This window comes from Malurus melanocephalus, unplaced genomic scaffold (assembly GCF_030028575.1).
Source record: "Malurus melanocephalus ecotype Western Australia unplaced genomic scaffold, MMel_1.1 scaffold_57, whole genome shotgun sequence".
NCBI classification, from domain to species: domain Eukaryota; kingdom Metazoa; phylum Chordata; class Aves; order Passeriformes; family Maluridae; genus Malurus; species Malurus melanocephalus.
Genome location: NW_026623289.1, coordinates 1,397,018 through 1,416,854, shown reverse-complemented (window position 1 = coordinate 1,416,854; position 19,837 = coordinate 1,397,018). Strand labels below are relative to the sequence as shown.

Here is a 19,837-nt window from a genome sequence, read left to right as displayed (position 1 = left end):
GAGGCAGGGCAGGTCCCGGCCCCGCGGCCCCCGCACACGCCGGGCAGGGGGCGGGACCTTCCGGTTCATGTCGGCGCTGGGCTGGCGCGGAGGAGCAGCGCGGCCATCTTGGCTCGTCCGGGAGCGGCGGCGGGGCGGGCGGGGGGCAGGCAGGGAGGCAGCGGCGGGCGGGCACCCACCGAGCGTCCGCAGCCCGCGGGGCACCGGCCTTCTCGGAGCCTAGGGCGGGCCGCGATGCGAGCGGCGGCGCGGTGAAGCGGGGCCGCGGCGGGGGAAGGAGAGGGCAGCCCCCCGGGCGGCGGGCCTGCGCTAGCCGTGCCCCGGCGACAGCGGAGAGAAGCCGGGCTGCGCGACGCCCCGCTGCCGCCTCCTCCCTCCCGCCCTGCACTCACCCCCTCCCCCCCGGAGCCGCTCCCTCGCCGCCTCCCTTCCCTCGGCTCCATCCCTTCCCTCGGCTCCATCCCCTCCCCGCTGGATGAGGCGGCCCCCTCCCCGCTGCTGACCCCTGCGGACCCCAGCTGTAGGATGAGCCCGAAGGACTCGCAGGGGGCGAGGCCGCTCCGCTCCCCGAGGAGGATCTAGTGGGGGGGCACCGACGCGACGCCGCCCCCCGCCAGGCACCTCGTCCTTCATGGTGGCTCCCTGCGACCACCATCTCGGAGCAGACGCGCAGCCCGGGGCCCGTGTGTGTGTCTGTGCGCGCCGCTGCCGCGGCCGCCCGAGTGAGGGAAAATGTCCACTCGGACTCCATTGCCCACGGTGAACGAGCGCGACACCGAGAACGTGAGTACCGCGGCCGCGGGGGACTCGCCGCACCGCACCGTACCGCGCCCGGCCCCGCCGCGGGGGCATCGCCCCGCTGGGCGCTGTCAGCAGCCGCCCGCCGCCTGTACGTTGCCCAAATTGCCGATTTATTCTGAATTGATTATTTTTTTAACCCCTCCACATCACGGTTCGCYTGCTCCGCGGCGTTTGCGGGCATCCCTCCCCTCCAAACCCAGTGTCCCCTCTTTAATTTCCCCTCTGCTATTCGAATGTCGCAGGGTTCGAGGAGCAGGTTGGTTATGTCGGTAACGGGGATCCGCGGTGGGGAGGGGAGCTCTGGGGGGTTTCTGCCTTCTGCTGATATGCAAACTTACTGTTAGAGCACCGGAATAAACCTCTGGTAAACAGATGGGAATAATTCAGCTTTGCTARGGGTGGGCTAGGTGACCTAGATAATAGGCCTCTTCCCTGCTTAATTTGCAGGGTTCTCGGTGGTAATGACGCTCTTAGGCTAGTCACCTGTTCAGATGACATTAAAAGGGTTTCTTTATTGGAATTACCCTTCGCGCAAGGGAGCCTGTTACCTTCACACCGTACCCCGCTCTTCTTTTTTTATTATTGTTTTTTTCTTTACCTTGACAAAGCCAGGATTTAGGAATTGACACTTTATTTACAAGATTAAGTCAGTCAGTCACAAAGGTATGTTAAAGGAAGAAAGGAAAAATAATGTCCTACCACATGAGCGTATAGCAACAAACGAAGCTTGGTAGGAGACTCCCTTTCTGCAGATAGAAACTGTATTTCTCTTGAGTTAAAACTTACTTGATCCTGGTGTATCCTGTCTAACCATKTTTCTGCATAGGCTGTGACACATCCCCAAATGATAAACAGAAGGGAGTTGTCACTTACTGTAGTCTAAAATGAGTTGATCAGTGAATTTTGTATTCAGCTTTTGTAAAGCCTATCTGATATTCTTTACAAGATAAGTGCTAAGCTTGACGTAGGAGGCTTTTTCTTTTTTTTTTTTTCCTGCCAGGTCTTCTTATGTTTTGGACTGGCATAAAAGGTGAAAACTTTGGTTAAAGATCAGGAAAAACTGTTGGATTGTTCCAGACCAAAAATAGTCCGAGAAAAGTGATGGTAGCCCCATTGTTTAAAACAAGACCAGACAAAGCGTTAGAAAACATGCTGCATGGAACAATTACTGCATTACTAGGGATTTAGATTTTATTGACATAATAGGCACTTCTAACTTCTCTGATCTTTATTTGTTTTAGCACTACATGCAACCTGCAGGCTAAGGGCTGTATTAAGCAAAAAGCCAACTAAGCATATTTGGTTGTAAAATCTCAATGAGCTTCCTGTCTTGTGGAAGAAAATAATTAAAATATTATGCAGCCCTTCCTATGCCATGGGGAGACTTGAAGTTGAAACATACTCTACAAAATACTATGCAGAGTTTATTTGGATAATAGTTTTAGTCTATAACAAACCTGACTGGGGTTTTCAAGCTCCATGTGAATGTATGAAGGCCCTATAGTAAATAATTTTAGAAAGTGTTCAGATCAGATTCCCCAATTAATTCAAACTCTGCTGTGGATAACTTAACAGTGGAAAGACTTAATATGTGCTCAAGGAAACATAATTATTCACAAGCTGTGTGTTCTAGCGCTTGAAGTTGGATTTTTACATGTCTTCCACTTAAGGCACCTCGTTCTCACTTCAAAATATTGGTCTAACACTTCTGTTATCTTCATAATTTGACATACATGGATTGTCTTGCTTGCAGATGAATTGCCTTTGGTTTAGAATAAGGCATATTTTTCAGTTGCTGTACATTCTGTGCTGGTGTCCACAGAAATACCTGTMGGTAGTGATATTGACAGGGTGTGATTAATCTAAGTACTCTCCAGGTCCAGTGAGCCAAGCTCTCTGGTACAATACCATATTCCTCAGGAAGCTCTCTGATGTTTTGACCATCAGCTGTCTAGAAATTTACCAAACTGTATTCTGTTTTGCCTTGCTTGAAAACTAAATTTAAATCTGGCATGTAGTTTGTCTGAATTACCCTTACAGCTGTGAACTCCAGGTCTCTTTTTTAATACAAAATGCAATAATTTTGATACTTCAGCTCACTGTTCTTCTACCCCAAATCTGGGTGTGTTGTGTTGGCAGGTAAATTAAGCCTTGATTCATTCYCTTTCACATAAGAGAAATCTAATTAGTTAATATTCAGAGAACTCTTTGAAGAGGCTTACAAGGTGCCAAGGTATTCAGCTAGCCTTTGGGCCATGGTTGTGGACCCCATTAATGCCTTTTCTCTGCTTGGAAGGTTACCACTGCTGACAAAGGCTTGGCTGGTGTTGAATCTGGTTGAAGCGTGCTGATCATAGCTTATCCATGCCTATACTTGCAGTTTTGAAAATGAAGTTAGCCTCCAGAATGACAGTGAGCGTAAATTATCATTGTCTGTGCTTGCAGTTAACCACATTCAGAGGTTGGCAGGTCCTGTTGAATAAAAAAGGTGTAATTGCCAGTACTTGATTATTTTTTCCTAAGGCTTCTTATCAAGGCATGCTGAAGTGGAAATACTGTCACAGTGACTTTCTCCAAAAGCTACTCAGAGCTACCAAACCTTTACTGCCTCTGAGATTAAAGAATTTGGCTCMGAGTCACCTGGTTTTGAGAGGAAAGGCATCCCAGATGAGCTGTGATCATAGGAACTTCACACTGGGACAGTTGGAAGCTGGCTTTTGGCCTGTGATGARCTGGCTCTCACTGCAGAGACAAAGCAGCTCCTCTCTGGCCATGTCTTRTGCAGCAGTGGCTTCCAGCTGCGTAGGGGACAGAAGTGCAGGAGAGGATCAGATAGTTTCTATCTTTTTCAGAAATATGTCCTCCATGTGAGAGAGAAAGCAACAGAGACAGCAGAGACCTCCTTCGTGCAAATCTAGGAGACGGGGTCAACACAGAAGGACTTTAGGTGACAGAAGAATGAGTAAACCTGTTTTACTAGTGATAAGAAGGAAGGGAGAGAAGATGGAGGAGAAAAGAGTGTGGAAACACAGTGGGAAAGGAAGATAGAAGGTGGAAAACAAAAGATGAGAGGAGTCACAGAGGAATGTGTGCATGGCAGGATGGAGGACAACCAGTGACAAAGGAATAGGAGCAGAAAGAGCAAGATTGTGAGGATTAGGACAAGTATTCATTAAAAAAAAATTCAAAGAGTGGGAAGATGATAGCAAACTATAGATAGAAACAAGGAAATACAGGTGGTATGGGGGTTGGAAGATTACTTTTTTTAACAGCATGAAATAGAAAAGTCTTGGATTAAAGAGTTTAATTAAAACCTCTGTGTTCACTGCACAGCTGTGTTTTTTTGGGGGGAAAAAAGGGTAACTGTTTCGAATGTGTTGGTTCTACAGGCCAATCTGAATTAAAAATTTGAGTAATTTGAGGAAAAGCAAGACTAAAATATACTCTTATCTCCATGACTGTGCCTAATGTGAAAAATTTGCTATTGAAAAATGCCAGCGTGATGGCAACTGTGCTTGCACAAAAGAATCCTGTGCAGCAGAAATATCACTTTTTTTTTTTCCTTTTTAATTTAAAAAGGTTTAGTAAAGGCATGGTTAGGTACAAAAGTGCGATTTTAAGGTACTGGGAAGGTTAGTATGTCTTGGTTTATTACCAATTAACTATGAAATGCATTAGAGCATTTGCAGACAATATGCAAGCTTGCATTGTTCTATATATTATTTATCAGTCTTCTCSTATTACAAATAGATCTGTAATTGGAATGCTTTCTTCCATAGCATGAAATCCTGTGGGTTTTTTTAAAGAAGGGACTGAGGAGGGAAGCATTCCTGTGGCCAAGAGTTCTGACAGATTTTCTTCTACAGGAGCATCTACATTCTTCCATTTTTTTCCCTGGTTGTAATAACTGTACTGGTTTGATCTAAATCAGGTGAGGGTGGCAAAATAACTAGAAATAAAAAATACTTTAGGAATTCACCTGGGATGAATTTTTTGTGCCAAAATTCCACAGAGCAGAAAAAAATGCGGATGCCCAGTAGGTCTGGTACTGTGTACTCAGAAAATACCTGGTGAGGCTGCGTGACATTGCAGGTCACCAACTGCTAGTATTTTCACATTTTTACATTTTCAATTCTTCACTGTGCTGAACAGCCTGTGCTGTGGTGTTTAATCGGTTGGTTTCAGTCTGCTCACACTGATGGGAGGCTGCTGGGGGCATCAGCCTCGGGTGCCTCTTCCCACCCGCCGTTTGTGCCAGTGCCAATTATCGTGGGGCTGTGTGATGAGTCTGGTCAGCTCTGATCTGACTGAAATAAACCCTTAAGAAAAGTGGGGTTATCCCCATTCTGTGGGGCTGCAAACTGGATGTCCAGTTCAGGTGGGGAAGGTTAGAAATGCTTCCTAGTGTTTTTGTTTTGATCAGAATTAAGCTAGAAGTAGCACAGCACCCTAGGGCTAAGGTAAYTTGAGGTGTGCCACAACTACAGAGATACATAATTACAACGGTGTAAATTGTGATGTTTTGTTCCTGGAAACAAATTTATTTCTCCCCTTTTTTGTATTATTTCAATTACTCAGGTACATAATTAGAGCTGCACATTTTGATTTTTGTTCCTGGAAGCATTTTTTTTTCCTTTATTACATTATTTCAACAACTCAGAAAAACTCGGTTGCAGGACCTTACTCCAGAAAATGTTACAAAGTTAGACCGAATTCATTAGCACCACTGAAYGTGACTTAAATTGTGGCCTTAGAAGTAGCAGTCTGAAAAACAGARCACAACTAACATAACTTACTGGAAGAAAATGAATGAGAAGAAATACAGTATTTACTGAACTTCATAGACTTCTGCCTTGCCTTTTTTGTTACCCACTCACCTCCTTACCTGCTCGATTCTCCATTTTAGTTCTAGCCCAAAGACATASTCATGTCGATGTAAGCGGACAGTTCCTGTTGACAACATGTCTCAGGTGACTCAAGTCAAAGGAATTCAAAGAGTGGAGTTTGTCTCTCCAGATCTCCATTTCATATGATATATAAGTAGCATGTGTCTGCAACTTCCTCTTCTCGGTCAAGTAATGCTGCCTCATGGGTGTCAGCCAGATYAAAAATGGAGGTCACTTTTTTTTTAGGCTCATGGCATATCAGGGTTGGCTCTGCTTAGCGTGGAGATCATCTGCCACTAAAATTCTTTAGAACATGTGATAAATAGGTGCTTACTGCTCTTAAAATATAAACATGAAAGATACTGAGTACACCTGTGGTAGGCATGAAACCCTTGGGTTAAGAGGAAGCCTTGGCCCATAAAATCAGCAAGTTGCTGAGCTATATATATATAGATACATATACATAAATATACATATAAACAGAAATTGACTTTCAAATAAAATTTATTCCTSCAGGGTCAAAGCCTAAGCAAAGTTTTCTATCTGCAAGCTCAATGTGGTTTTTGAAAACCAACTGCGAGGTGGTTGTGTTTTTTTCTTTTTTGTTTAGCATGTAATTACTGACAGTGATGATTCTGGAAACAACTTAGTTGGCAGTATTGTTGATGAAGAATAGAATATGGTTGGCTCTTTAGCTRTTATTCCCCAGGCTGATGTCAATAAATATCCATTTTAATCAGCAGTAAAGGAACTTTGGCTGGAAAGATATGATGAATGTCAGATCTTGATAATGTGAAGCAACAAAAGAGCTTTTAAAGAGCTTTTCTAACCGGCACCAGACTTATCTTTTTGATTATATAAGCAGGATTTCTTCACTGTTGTGTTGTTCAGTGCTAATCATGGAATTACAGATTCACGCTCTTTCATATGCTGTATAGGCTATTAAACAAATAATGCCAAATATCACAGAGGCTATAATGGTTTTACATGGAAGGACTCTTGAGCCAGACCCTGTGTGTCTGCAAAAGGGAACATCCTTTGCTGAGGACTGTTAGTGCTTTGGTGTCAGCACTTCCCCACTCTGGTCTTCAGGGCAGTGCTGCACTTGTCACTACCAATTCTCACTGCTGGTCAGGAGCCCCAGTTAGAAGCATGCAAGTGTTGCTTTGGGTAGCAGTGTTCCCTCTGCCAGGTGAAGTGTCCTGTATCCCTACTGTCCACCTCCATCAGGCTGCCCAGTGTAGGGATTTGCATAGSTATGCTTGGTTTGAGCTGGAGCTGCCATGTCCTGAGTGTTACTCCTGTTTTTTTTCCTTTGTTTTGCCTTCCCCACTTAGGTGTGGAGGAATTAGGAATGTGTGTCAGAGGTAGAGCTTCCATGTGCTAAAGGCTATTTACTATTCAGGTTCCCCCTTTGAACTGGTTGTTTGACAGATCTGACCTAATTAAACTGGCCACTCGTTTTCATGAATGTCATACCGGTTACATGAATGAACACTGTGATAGGCTGAGAACTGTGCAGTGAAATCTTCCCCTTTTGACAATGGAAGCATCCAAATTAATGTTTTCTCTCCCTTAACATCTATATTATATTTCTAGAAGGTCTGCTTGTCTCCCTTGAGGTGCTCTGACTCTTTCAGTTGTTCCACTTGATCACAGCATCCATAATGGCCGGGCTGTAGCCCACTTCAATGAATAAATTTRCCCTCATGGGTTGATAACTTCAGTGCCACTTTAGGTGGACAGCATTTTKCTTTGTAGGAGACCATTTAATATTTTCTAAGATGGAAGCCATGATTGTTTACCCTTAAGWTTGATTATGTAGCAAGCTACTCTAAAAACTGCCTTTTATATGTGCTGGAACTAAATAATTGGTTATGCAAACATSAACATATGCATACTGGGTCTAACAAAATCCACCTCACTCCATATCCTGTGCCCTGGTCAGTAGTAGGAGGGAAGTAAAGTCAGGACAAGTACACAGCATCTTTACCTGATGTGTTCCTGTTTTATAATCTAAGAAAATARTATTTTATAATGTGTGATGATTTAGGGAATCCCAGAGAAGTAACTGGTATATAAACAATTGTGGTTGAGTGTTTGCTGTGACACCTTTTGGTGGTTACCAGAAACGTAAGTCTCTGTTTAGACTTTCCAGTAGAATTCCTTTGTCAGCAGTTGCAGGATGCCCCGCTGTGCTGTTTCTGGGATATCTGTGCTCAGTAAGATGCTACTTCTGTGCATATCCTTAGGGCTACCTTTTTTCTTTTACACTGAGTACTACTCAGCAGTCTGTGTGTTCTTAAAGATGTTAATGGAAATAGAAAATAAAATACAACACATTACTAGGAAGGGCTGCAGTGAAATTTTGTCTTTGCATGTTTGATTTAAAATATTTTGGAGTTAAAAAAACCAAACAAATATGGTRCGTTTCCTGGTAAGTTTTTTTTATAAATAAGAATGCCAGTGGGGAGAGTACAGCCAGAAATTACCATGTACTTATATATTGTTTGCCCAGGCTAAGGTGATGAAGCAATTTAGTGTCTCAAATGATTGTTATTGGTCTGACAGCTTTCCAAGAARTTCTGTAATATCACTTTGTAATGTTTCATACAGAAGTAAGGTAACAGCTAAGGTAATAAACATTCCTAGAGACTCTAGTAAGATTAAATTTTATTAGTTCATTTTGGCTGATGATAAGCTAGTTCTCACTATTGTATTAAATAAATACTTTTAAAAAGTTGATGCCACTTTTCCCCCCACTTTGGAAAGAGTTTCCTATTTACTGTAATTAAACATGGATTTTTGCAGGTCTTGGACATTCTAATTTCTTACTGTTTTTCAGCTCTTCTAATGGATATCAGATTCTGTCTCTTTCAGATTTTTCTTCAACTTTTGGCACCTTCTTAAGCAGTGCAAGAACTTTGATACTAGTCATCCCCTGCCCTGTGTGTTTCTAATGCTCTGAMTGTTAAGATATCTGAAACCATACAGATACTGGATAAAACTAACATCTACCAAAAAGATTTCAGTTGTCAACACCCTCATACTTCATTTGCTTTTTACTTTTTTTCCTTTTCTTTTTTCTTTCTCTTCATGCTAATCATTATCTGGCTATGAAAGGATGTCGGCTCTTCATTGGGGGAAAGCTTTTGCGAAAAGGTGGGTTTTGTGTTGTGTTCCAAATGTAGTTGGTCTTGGGTTCAGTCCGTCTCTTGCAGTAAGGTCTCTCACAAACTGAGACATTTTACTTCATTTCCTTTCAGGTTAAGTAATAATAGGGTGGGGATGAGGGGAGGAGGAGAATGTTTTGTTTTGTTTTTCAATGACAAAGGTTGTCCCGTTGGCTTGAAAATGGATGGTGCAAAAAAAAAAAAAAAAGGAGCAAACCTTTAAAGTATTTAAAAGATTTTTAAATGGAACCTGATGCATGCCAAGATATTGAAGAAAGTACTTTCTTGTAATGAGTGGATTTCAGGAGACCTTTCTTTTAAAAGAGGTGGTGACTGGTAAACTTGAAGTCACACAAAGTACCCAGTCTTCTTGCCTCACATCCCCTCTACAGTGTAATGGTCTTGCTTTACATGAAGACAGATATTTTGGGAATCRCTCAGCCATGGTGAGTTCATTAGCAAGTGTTATTCTTGGGCAGAAAGCACCTCCAGGAGATACAACTCACCTACCACAATGTATGGAAACTTACCACAAATAAACACTTGCTTGTTTTAAATCTTGCCTTTTTAAGACCGACCCCATACCCCATTTCTTCTTGAAGCYATATAAACGTGGACCTGGAAAAGAAGCCTGAAATTGAACAGAGTTGGTGGGGTCAGGGGCGGGGTGAGGGAGGCAAAAACTGCAGATTTGAGGATCTACTTAGGAAAAGCAAAATGACCTGCATCTCAATTTGGCGAGCAGAGGATGCTACTACCCATTTCTCTGGGCTGAGATTGGCACTGTTAATCTGTTTGCTGAGGAAACTCTCCTGGGAAGTACTTGAGTACAGCCAGATGCTATACAAGCCAATGCATAGATGCTATACAAGCCAATGCATGATTTGAGCTTTTATCGAACCACCTATATTTTGCTTTTTGCCTATACCATTTAGCTTTCCATCTGCCTATCATGGCTTCTTGAAAATTATTAGGTTGGGAGAAACACTTTCACTCAATTTTGAGTTTATGCTCTTCCTTTATTTCCATATGCAAAAGAAAACCCATGTTGAAATGGACAATCTGTTTTCTGTGGTTTTTAGAAAGCTTGTTGTCTGTTCAGTATAATAATGTAACTGACAGAGGAAGGACTTGCTGATAGATTTATTTATGTGAAGTGGAATATAGTCCAAATTAGATATGGTTGCAAATGGATTTCTGCAGAGTGAAACATGGCTGTGAGCAAGTCAGTTGGAGAGAACTGAACTGCTTAGGAACGCACAGCTTGATACTTAAAACCCACAGCTGAAAAAGGTCATATTCTTGAAGAGAAATAATCTGGGTTAGAGTGGAAATGTAAACCTCCATACAAGGAGATTGTGTTCAGTTTATCAGTCCTCGTCCAAATGAGTTCATAACTGTTAATTCTGCCTTTTAAGTGCAATGCTAGGAAGCATGAAAAACATTATAGGACACAAAAAGTAATTTCTTAACAGGAGGACAATGAAGCTCTCAAGACACATGAACTGGGTGGTTTACTATGTGAAATAGAGTTCGTTGGTATAATAGTATCTTCCTTTTACCTGATATTGTTTATGTGAAGTAGTGTATGAGTAGGATCAGTTTTGACTAACCATTTCTCTGGCTTGGGAACACGTGGTACCTGATGCCCACATCTCAGCTGCCTCATAGGCCAGCTCAGGACTAACACAGTGTATTATTTAAAGCACAAGGCAGCCCAGCTACTCTGTTTTCAGAATCAGCTGTGTGGTTCAAAAGCTGTTGAATTCAAGTTGTTGAATCTGTCTGCTGGAGAGCCTAAGCCAACAAGCCCTGCTGAGAGGCAGTCTGGCTCCTGCTGAAGCCAGCTTGTGCTGAGTGCCCAGGTGTGGAAGGGCTGTAGTTTAAATAGTTCTGATACACTTCTTTTGTCGAGGAAAGTTATCAACTCAGTGAAGTGCAGTGTAAGCAGTACAGTTGTGTTCCTGGGATGCTGTACTTGAACTGAAATGAACCTTCCTCTAATATATCCAAGAAATATCCTCATGGCTCTGTACGGAACATCGTGGCTCCTGATCACYGGGGGTAGCAATGTAGGAGGATGTTAACATCTAGCATCAGCAGTTGCTGCTTTTTTCTAGCTGGTCTGAATAATTTGACACTAAAAGGTACAAAAGGAGCTGACAGAGAAGTTCTCTGCATTGTGTGTTGCAAGGTTTGTTAGAAGTCRAAGTTTAGGGAAATACAGAGGATTGGGCCAGTACACCCAGGGTGACTATGATGGCCTAAACAACCAGCACCAGCCTGACATTAAGGACATGCAAAATACTGAAATTGTTGATACAAGATTTCACTGACTTTAGTAGGTCCTTCAGCTGGTGACTGCTTGTCCTTCTTTATGAGAATTACTGGTCGATAAATGCCCATTTGCTGCAGGTCTCAAGATGTTATTGAGGACATGGAATTGTTATCAAGCCTTGAATTTTCACTRAATATTTTTACAGGGGTGCTTCTTGTTCTTGTGCCAGTTATTAGTGGTTTGGAAGAACTYTTGCTCCTGAAAACTGGGATAAAATTGCTAGAATATGAAATAGGGCAGGATGGGCCATTCATTGGAAATACTTGATACTTGCATGAAAGAAAACTGCCTTTTACTTCAGACACATGTGATTGTGCATGTAAGGATCCAGGAATGGGAAACAGTAGGGTTGGTGTTGGGTGGTCAGGTACAGATGATCTTCTGCAAAGAGGGTTTTCCTGCCCCTGTGCAATCAGTGGGGTGTTGAATAGAAGATGCAACCTCTGTGTTTAGTCCTGCTGTGTCTACTGTTGGTATGGCAGGTCCGTTCTACCATGAACTCCACAAAAAKATGTTGGAAAAGTAGGGGAGGGTTCTGAGGGCAGGTATAGGAAATGTTTCCTTGTCTTTAATCATTCATACAGCACCCTGTTTAGGGAGCTTAATATATGTATCACTAAAGTGAAGGGGTATTGTGGTCAGAGAAATTAAGTGCAAATGGGAAGTTCAAATTTGGTGGCCATGCAGTAGCCAGGCAATAAGGAAAGCTAAAGCCAGACTGATATTAAAACATCATGTATTTTTTAAAATAGTAAATATTGAAACAATTTTCCGAGAGTTGCCATTGGCTCCTGTCAGTAGCATTTCTTAAACTAAATGAATGTGTTTTTTAAAATAATCACAACTGTTGCACTCAAATTAACAAATCAAGGAACCTAAGATGTGAGAGTGTATAGTCACAAGGTTACATCAGGCAAATGAAACTTGCCAAGTGTCATGCAAGCATGGATTTGTTCGTTTGTGCCTGTACCATGGTTGTTAGCTCTTGAGGTATGATCTCATCCTCATGCTACAATGATTTTTTCAGACTGAATGTTGCTGTATGCCAGATTCTTGGTTGTACCCACTGGGTTTCAGCAAGAGAAGTATRAGGTTTCTGGGATGACTATGAATTTAATGTGTCATCTTTGGTGGAGCCAGATATTTGCTCCACCTTTGCAGGCTGTTGAGCATTTCTAACTAATACTTTAGTTAGTGYGGTTGGTATGTGGACCTCAACCATGGTTTAAGAATATAAGAGGGCACCTGCTGTCTCATAAACAGGCTCTGAGGAAATGAAAAAAATACTTCRTTCTTAACCATGTGATCTAATGAATGAAGACTGTTATAGATATAATATATAACCATTCCTTTTTGCAATTAGTAGCTGCTCAGGGAAATGGAGTGAAAGTAACTTAACAGATTGCAGACAGTGTCTCGGATCTCTGTAACTGGTTCTCAGCCTATGTATATCCAAGGTTTTTGTACATTAACTAGGATTTCTTCCCTTGTTCCCTAGGTCATCCTGGGCATTTTCAGTCATAGGGTTTTGTAGGAACACAAGTTTAGAACCACAGGAAAGRAAAAAACCCTTTTATTATTTTGTTAGAATAACTTGTCCAATAAGGGTTAACAATTKGTACTCTTGGAAAAGCTTTATTAATGTTTCCTTTCCAAAGGCTTTCCTGCATTAGTTAGGCACAGTAATGTAAATGGGAAGTAATATCAAACACCTCTATGTTTTGTAACTAATCTGGCAGTCCAAGTAAGTTACTTAAAAATGCTCAACTGTTGCTGCAGTGCAGGTGACGTCTCACTGTCCTGTTTGCAGGTGATGAAATGAATATTGTGTTGTGAGCTGGACTCCACTTTATTGCCCCCATCAGAACGAAGTTCAGTGTGAACATGAAATTTGAGTTGAATCCTTTGAAGATTTCTTCAAAGGCACTGCTGATGCTTTTGAATGTTGTGTGYGTCTCATCATTGATGTGTTTTGTCTTTATTCCCCAGCCTTACCCATTTATGTTTTTATTGCAGCACACGTCCCACGGAGATGGACGGCAGGAAGTTTCCTCTCGAACTGGGCGCTCTGGAGCTCGCTGCAGGAACTCCATAGCCTCCTGTGCTGATGAGCAGCCGCATATTGGAAATTACAGACTCCTTAAAACGATTGGAAAGGGGAATTTTGCAAAAGTGAAACTGGCAAGGCACATCCTAACTGGCAGAGAGGTAAAGTGGTGTGGGTGTAAACAGCAGGGAGTTGCTGTAGGTGTGAAGGTTCTCTTGGAACAGCATCATCTAAATCTCTGAACAYAGAGCACATTTTACTAGAGAGACTGCCCCTGATGTAGAAAAAAAAGCAGAAACTGAGAACTATTTTTTAGTAACAATTACAAAACAATTTATCTTGGAAATGATCTCTTAAATTTGTATTTTTGACAAGGCCTTGTTCTGCTAATTATTGTTAAAGTTTGCTACTAATATTCTTGGATAAATCCTCCTTTTTTTTTTTTTTTTGAAATTGCTGTATATTGATCCCGAAAAAAGAGATCAATTTACAGCAATTAAATAAGCTTGTTGGAAAGACTTCCTCTTAGTGTCTCTAAACTGCAGGGCTGTATTGGAGGGGAAGTCAGGAAGGAGAGCTAAATCTCGTCTTAATTATGTTCCAAGTAGCCCAAATGCAGTATTTTCTTGCCAAAGCRATGTATCTCCCAGGAATCCTGCTGATGTCTGCAGTGCTGGGCAGCTTTGGGAAGATGCTTCAGTTTGTTCAGAGACAGTTTGTGTGTCAATGTGGGCAGTATAGACAAGCTTTCTCTTTGCATCTCTTCTCAGAGTCTAATTCAGCTCCATATCTAGTTTCTGTGTGTCATTGCAATGTAATTAATCACTTGCACTTAATGGTGGTTCTGATTTGGTGAGCTMTAGTCCTGTTTGCTTGTTACAAGAAGGTGTTTCTTGGTGCTATTTTATTTAAAGCAACTCTTCAGTACCGACAGAGGGAGAAACACCTTGCTGACCTBTTCTTGCCAAACCTGTCTGATGAAGTAAATGTTTGCTGATACCAGCAAGGACTTTTACAGAAGCTATGTTGCTGACTGAAGTGCTTTAAGGGAATTTCTCTTTTCTGAGCTAATATGGCATTCAGTGGCAGGAACAGAGGGGACATGGTTTTGCAGGAGCTCTTGAGGTGGAATTTTCTTTTTTTTTTTGGCTGACACTTCCCATTATCTTCTGATGTTAAAATTAGTTTTCATTTGTAGGGAAAGTTTTTGGTTAATTCCTTTCCACTTAAGTTCCCTCCTCTTTTTACTGATACTTTAGACAGGATATGCAAGTACTTGGTTAGTATTTCTTTGCTATCATTATAGGTATAGAAGTTGGAGATGGATATGTGTCAGACGGCAAAAAGTGAAACGTATTTTCCTTTATTTGTAGATAATTGTGTTGACCTCTGGTTCATTATTTTTGTTTRAAATTTCAACAAATAAAGGAGACAGTTTAAAATATTTGGCTAAATTTGAAAAGGTTCAAGTACTGAGTTGCTTCCACACTCATGGAATTTATGTAGTTCAACCCGTTCAGAGCATAAACACTTTCTGGGATGTGACCATTGGAATAAGTGTCATTCCTTAGAAGGGAGCAATTAAGCTAATATTGTAAGAATATATTCAAGATATTTAAAACTTTTTTTTTCTTAAGAGGGAGATGTGTAAAATTTCTCTTCTTGATAGATGAACTGTACAAYGTTATTAATTTTAGGTATCTGTGACCAGAATTTTTCACAATATTCTGGATAGCAATTTCCCCAATGTCATTACTTCACCCTTGCCCTTAARGGAGTATTTATCTGATCAATCTTTAGATTGTGCTAGCCTTTCTCGTGGTTGTTAAATTGATGTGCTTTGCTTGTGATCAGCAGCAGCACCAACCTTGTATGTTGGTGAATCTCGGTTTCATTACTAACTCATCTCCAAGGTTGTTTAAATCAGTTTTCCATTGTATTTGATGGTGCCTCTTAACTCCTTCAACAGACTTAATCATTATGGTTTGACATCCTGTGCCAAGGCTGCTAATATAGATATTAAACAAGATTGGTCCCAMAATCTTGTCCTTGAGAAACTGTTACTCATTTATTTCCAACCTGATATCTCTTTAGCCATCTTTTTTAGAGAAAAAAAAAAAAAAAGCTCTGAACACTTTTCAGCTTATCTGAAAAGTTTCCATGCAGCCTCCTAGGTAAGGCTTTACTATAGTCCAGGTAGCCATATCTTGTGTATTTCCATAAGTTTCCACGGTTAACTGTAGGAAAATATGCTGCATTTAACCCTTCTGGTTCCTTGGTTTTTCCCTGCCAGTTTCAAGCTCAGGAATTTTACGATAGATTGGGAAAAAAGGGTTTTCTGTTAATTTCTAAACCCTGCTCTGCTGCTTTGTTATTGGTAGATGCGAAAACCTGTGCTGCAAGAATGTTTTTTTCTTTTTTCTTTCTTGTTTAAAAACCTGATTCTCGTAAAATTCCAGGATCATGTTCTCAGCATGGTCTCAGTCAGATGGCACTTATCTTTCTGAATTTGTGATTTCCTCCTTTGCACACTTGCTCCTGCTGCCTGTCCTGTCTTTGTTCCTATTCTTTTTTTCCATCTTATGTCCCAAAATGTAAACTAAATGCTTCATTTTGGTAGTTACACTTGAATGAGTTTTCATCTCTGCTGTGTTCTTGCTGTATTTGAACCCCACTTATCTTCTCCTTGTTATCTTTGTTCTGAATGTCCTTTTAAGCGACCRTGTCAGTTTCACTTTATGGCAATTCCTTCTTTATGTCCCTGTGCTGAGGAGCTTCCAAATCTTGAAGCAGATCAGCACTTCCTGGGAGGAGGATATGTTTGTTTAAGCATTCTTTTAGGGCAGTTGCTCATCTCCTTGCATCTGGAGTCCTTCCTTGTAAATTTTCCTGTTGCTTGAGATGAAGATTTCATGTTTCCAGCTGGACTACTAGGACTCTTTCATTTCCGTTTTTAGTGTGTCTGTAGGATGCATGATGAGAGCCCAGCTTCAAATTGCAGAAAGAAAGGGGATGATCAGAACATAAGGCTATCCTGAGGGAGTTGAATTGTCCTGCAAGGAGTGTGGAGCCACAGATTAGTTTTGCTGCACTAGAGCTGCTGTTTGGAAACACCATCCCTCTGCCTAGGAGAGTGTTATTTGTAGGCTGTCTTCCCTTTTGAAACCACAAGTCTTTATTGTCAATCTGCTTTTCTTAATTYTTTGACTGCACTCCATGTATTTTCTGTTGCAGTTTTATCAAAGGGTGTTTCCTCTGACAAGCTTGCCATACTTGCCAAGATGAATCTAAAAGATGAARCTACCTTCTGCTCTTACTGAGGTGGCCAAAAATATTAGGGATCCTTCTGTTCATTAAAGGCATGTGTTCAGTTAATAGCCAGGGAATTGAAGTTTCCCAGTGAGGCTGAATTCTTTCAGGATCCAAGTCTGACTCCAAGCAATCTATTGTCATCTTCTTTTTGTTCTTCTCTTGGAAAAAGTGAAATTTAAGAGGGAAAAAAAATTCTGAATAGTAGCAGTTTGGCTGATTTGYTCAGTGTCTCAACTTCTGATTTCTTTAACTCCTTTATTCAAATCATGTAGGAGGCATGTTTTAAGTCATGTTATTGTGAATGGTGAAAGCAAACTCAATTTTAATTCTACTAAGGATTTCACACAGAATATCATGGCTGATGCAGCAGTGTAATAGTGTAGGTGGACTTGCATTCCTCCAGCRTTGGCCCAAGCTCACAGTACTTGAAACCATTCCAAATGCACTTTATGCAAAGAGAGCAAAGTTTCTGCTTTGAAAGTCAATTTAATGTTTTATTAACTGTGCTTAGAAAATTCTCCATTTAACTTTCTCAGGCACATCAGAACTATTCTTGAGGGCATGTTACCTTTGCCTGTGATTTGGAGACCTTATCAAGGCACCTGAAGTTGTTCCCTGTTCTGATGATGGGTTCAAGCTCTCAAAGTCTGTTAATGTATTGTACTCTCAATGTTTATGTGATAGGAATTCTCTAAATTCATTGCCTTTAAGGCTGTAATTAGTGCACTGAAAAAGCCTGAGAGTCTGTCTTTTGGAAAACTTGAAGTATGTACCTTCCCTGTATCTCCAGGGCTGAATTTGTTTGACAGTGTCAGAGACCTCTCTGGTCATCTGGCACCAGTGGTTTTGCAGAAACACAGTAGCTTAAGACTTGGTGCGTTGAAAAGAAGTTTACATCTTTAAAAAATTGACCACAATGGTACAGCCTGGAACACAATGCAACCTTTTGTGAGTGGAATGCACTTAGCAAGTGAACAGCTGTGGGTAGTCTTGGGACACCAGGTCACTTTAAAATAATATTATCTGCTGTTGACAAAGGCAGTGGTCACTACATCCAGTATGGAATTAGAAGAGATTGCAGGAAGCAAATAACTTTGAACTATTGTCACAAAGTTAACAACAGGCATAAAGGTAGAGATAAAAATCTTTCTTGGTTTCGTACACAGCTGCTAATATAAAATACCTATTGCTTAATGTTTTTCTCTCTTGTTTGTATTTTTGAAGTGATTTCTCAAGGTTTTGCAATGGAATTTTGCCTTAGGAAATAGTGATCTTTAATTTCAGTAGCTTGCCTTAGAAGACAATACTCCCCAAAGGAAAAGGATTCTTAGATGGCTTCTCAGTTATGTCTCATCGTATCTTGCATCTAGAAGAGCTCAAAATAAGTCTTGAATATCAGTTTCAGAAAACACCGTATCCATTATATAATTCTGTGATGCACCCAAGCGTTGAATRCTGTTCCCCTCTTACCCTCTCCATCGTGACAATCCATCCCTGTGGTTTTGCACTTGAACATAGGGATATAAATTTGCTTTGATGTAAGATATTCTTTATTCCATATGTCACCATCCCCAAGTTAATGAGGTGACAAAGATAGCACAAAGTGATRYAGGGAAATGGGARCTGTGGCATGGGAAGGAGCAGCATCTACTGTTTGAGCCAAAAACTGAAGGGGAGTTGAAAGCCTTTGCTTTGCACCAGTGAGGTATTATAATCAGCTGAGTTGCAGCATCTTGCCTTTTTGAGAGGCACCATCTCCTTCTGTAGAGCTTCTTCTGGTATGTTTAGTCTCTAATTTAGAAAGCAAAAATACCAATTGGTGTGTAATTCTAGAAAGATTCTTGTTTTCTATTCTGTGTCATCCAGTATCCAAATTGCATTGTACTGAAGTCTCTGTTGCCTATTCATTGCTTCAAATCTTCGGATTCTGACTAGTTGGCATGGTACTGAATTTCTCTTTTGCTTATTTCRTGAAATTTTTWTTTTGTTCTTTAACATTTCTGTGCAGCATTTAYTGAAAAGATGAGAACAACTAAAGGAATGTACTTACCCAAAATGTTGTACTACAGCCAGCATATTTTTGTTGATTCCCAAGTGATACTTTTTTTATTACCCATCAGGGAGCTAATTGACACAAATATTTAGTGAATTTCCAAAGATGAAMTTACTTCTTGCCAAATTTGTGTGGAATTGCTTTCAATATGCTCTGAAATCTCTGCTTTTAGAAACTGCCAGTGCCCAGTCACTACTGTGTAATCTGTTGTATAATTATACTGTGTAAATATTATCTGTAGGCACACAGCTTTCTATCGGGTCACTGTCTGGTGCTGGAGCTTCCACTGTCATGAATGTGATGGTCTTAATGTCAAGTAAAAGACTCAGCAAGCTTCTGGTCTTAATATGCTTAAAATACCAGGGTTTTTCCACTCTCCTGCTTCTAGTTTAGCTACAAGTACGTAATTTGCAGAAGGAACTTAAACGTTTTTTGTGTAATTTTCATGTTTTCCATTTCTGTTACTGGATTCGAGCATGTTGTAATAACGTCGCATTGTTCCTATGGAAAATACTGATCATGAACTCTTCCTTTAGGTTGCCATAAAAATAATTGACAAAACACAGCTGAACCCAACTAGTCTACAAAAGGTATGTTTTTACATTTAATCTTTCAACTGTATTATAACTTGTTCACTTCCCCACCTCCTTCCATTAACCCCRAATGCTTGTGCTGGAGAATCTGAAGCATTGCATACCTTGCACATGTCTGACTACTGTATTTAATAACTGGTTTTGTAACAGATATTTCTGACAACCCTGCAGTTGCTCAAGCTAAACCCATACAGAGCTGTAAACTGAGAAAACAGTGGTATTTGCCACTTCCTTTGTCTCCCAAGCAGGGCTGACTGTAGAGAGGACTGAGTTTGTGGTTTGGTGTCATGCCCCCATGTCTCCTTCGTGCCGGTCACTTTGTTAAACTTAGAAATGCAAAACTTAYGTTCTGTCCTCTTAAACCAGCCTTGAAAACACTGCCTGTGGACTGAAGGYCAGGCAGGATCTGTGCCTTTCATGTAGTTTGCAGCAGGAGAGGTGATGCAGTTGTATGAAGCAAATTGGGCCATGGCTATTCTGGTTTCTTCCCTCWAGCTCTGAATGTTTAATGTGCTGTTACAGTTGTATTGCCTTATCTTTTTTAGTAGAGTGATAAACCCTGCTCGTTCATTAAGCGAGCTAGTCTGTTTGGGAGACCATGCAGGAAGTACATTTAAATGTTACTTTTACTTSG

The 19,837-nt window shown here is 41.0% G+C and overlaps 1 protein-coding gene across 8 annotated transcripts in view; it reads left to right on the top strand.

The window, feature by feature from the left end:
• The first annotated feature begins 129 nt into the window (after nt 1-129).
• MARK3 (microtubule affinity regulating kinase 3) overlaps nt 130-19,837 on the top strand; it is a 60,374-nt gene continuing 40,666 nt past the window's right edge. For 3 of the 8 annotated variants that reach the window (XM_057365735.1, XM_057365736.1, XM_057365734.1), the window contains exons 1-3: nt 133-783; nt 13,215-13,406; nt 19,147-19,200. In XM_057365735.1, the coding sequence (XP_057221718.1) occupies nt 733-783; nt 13,215-13,406; nt 19,147-19,200 (297 nt within the window). In that variant the 5' untranslated portion in view covers nt 133-732. Of the gene's footprint in view, nt 784-13,214; nt 13,407-19,146; nt 19,201-19,837 lie in introns of all 8 variants that reach the window. The other 5 variants (XM_057365730.1, XM_057365729.1, XM_057365731.1 and 2 more) reach the window with 4 other exon arrangements.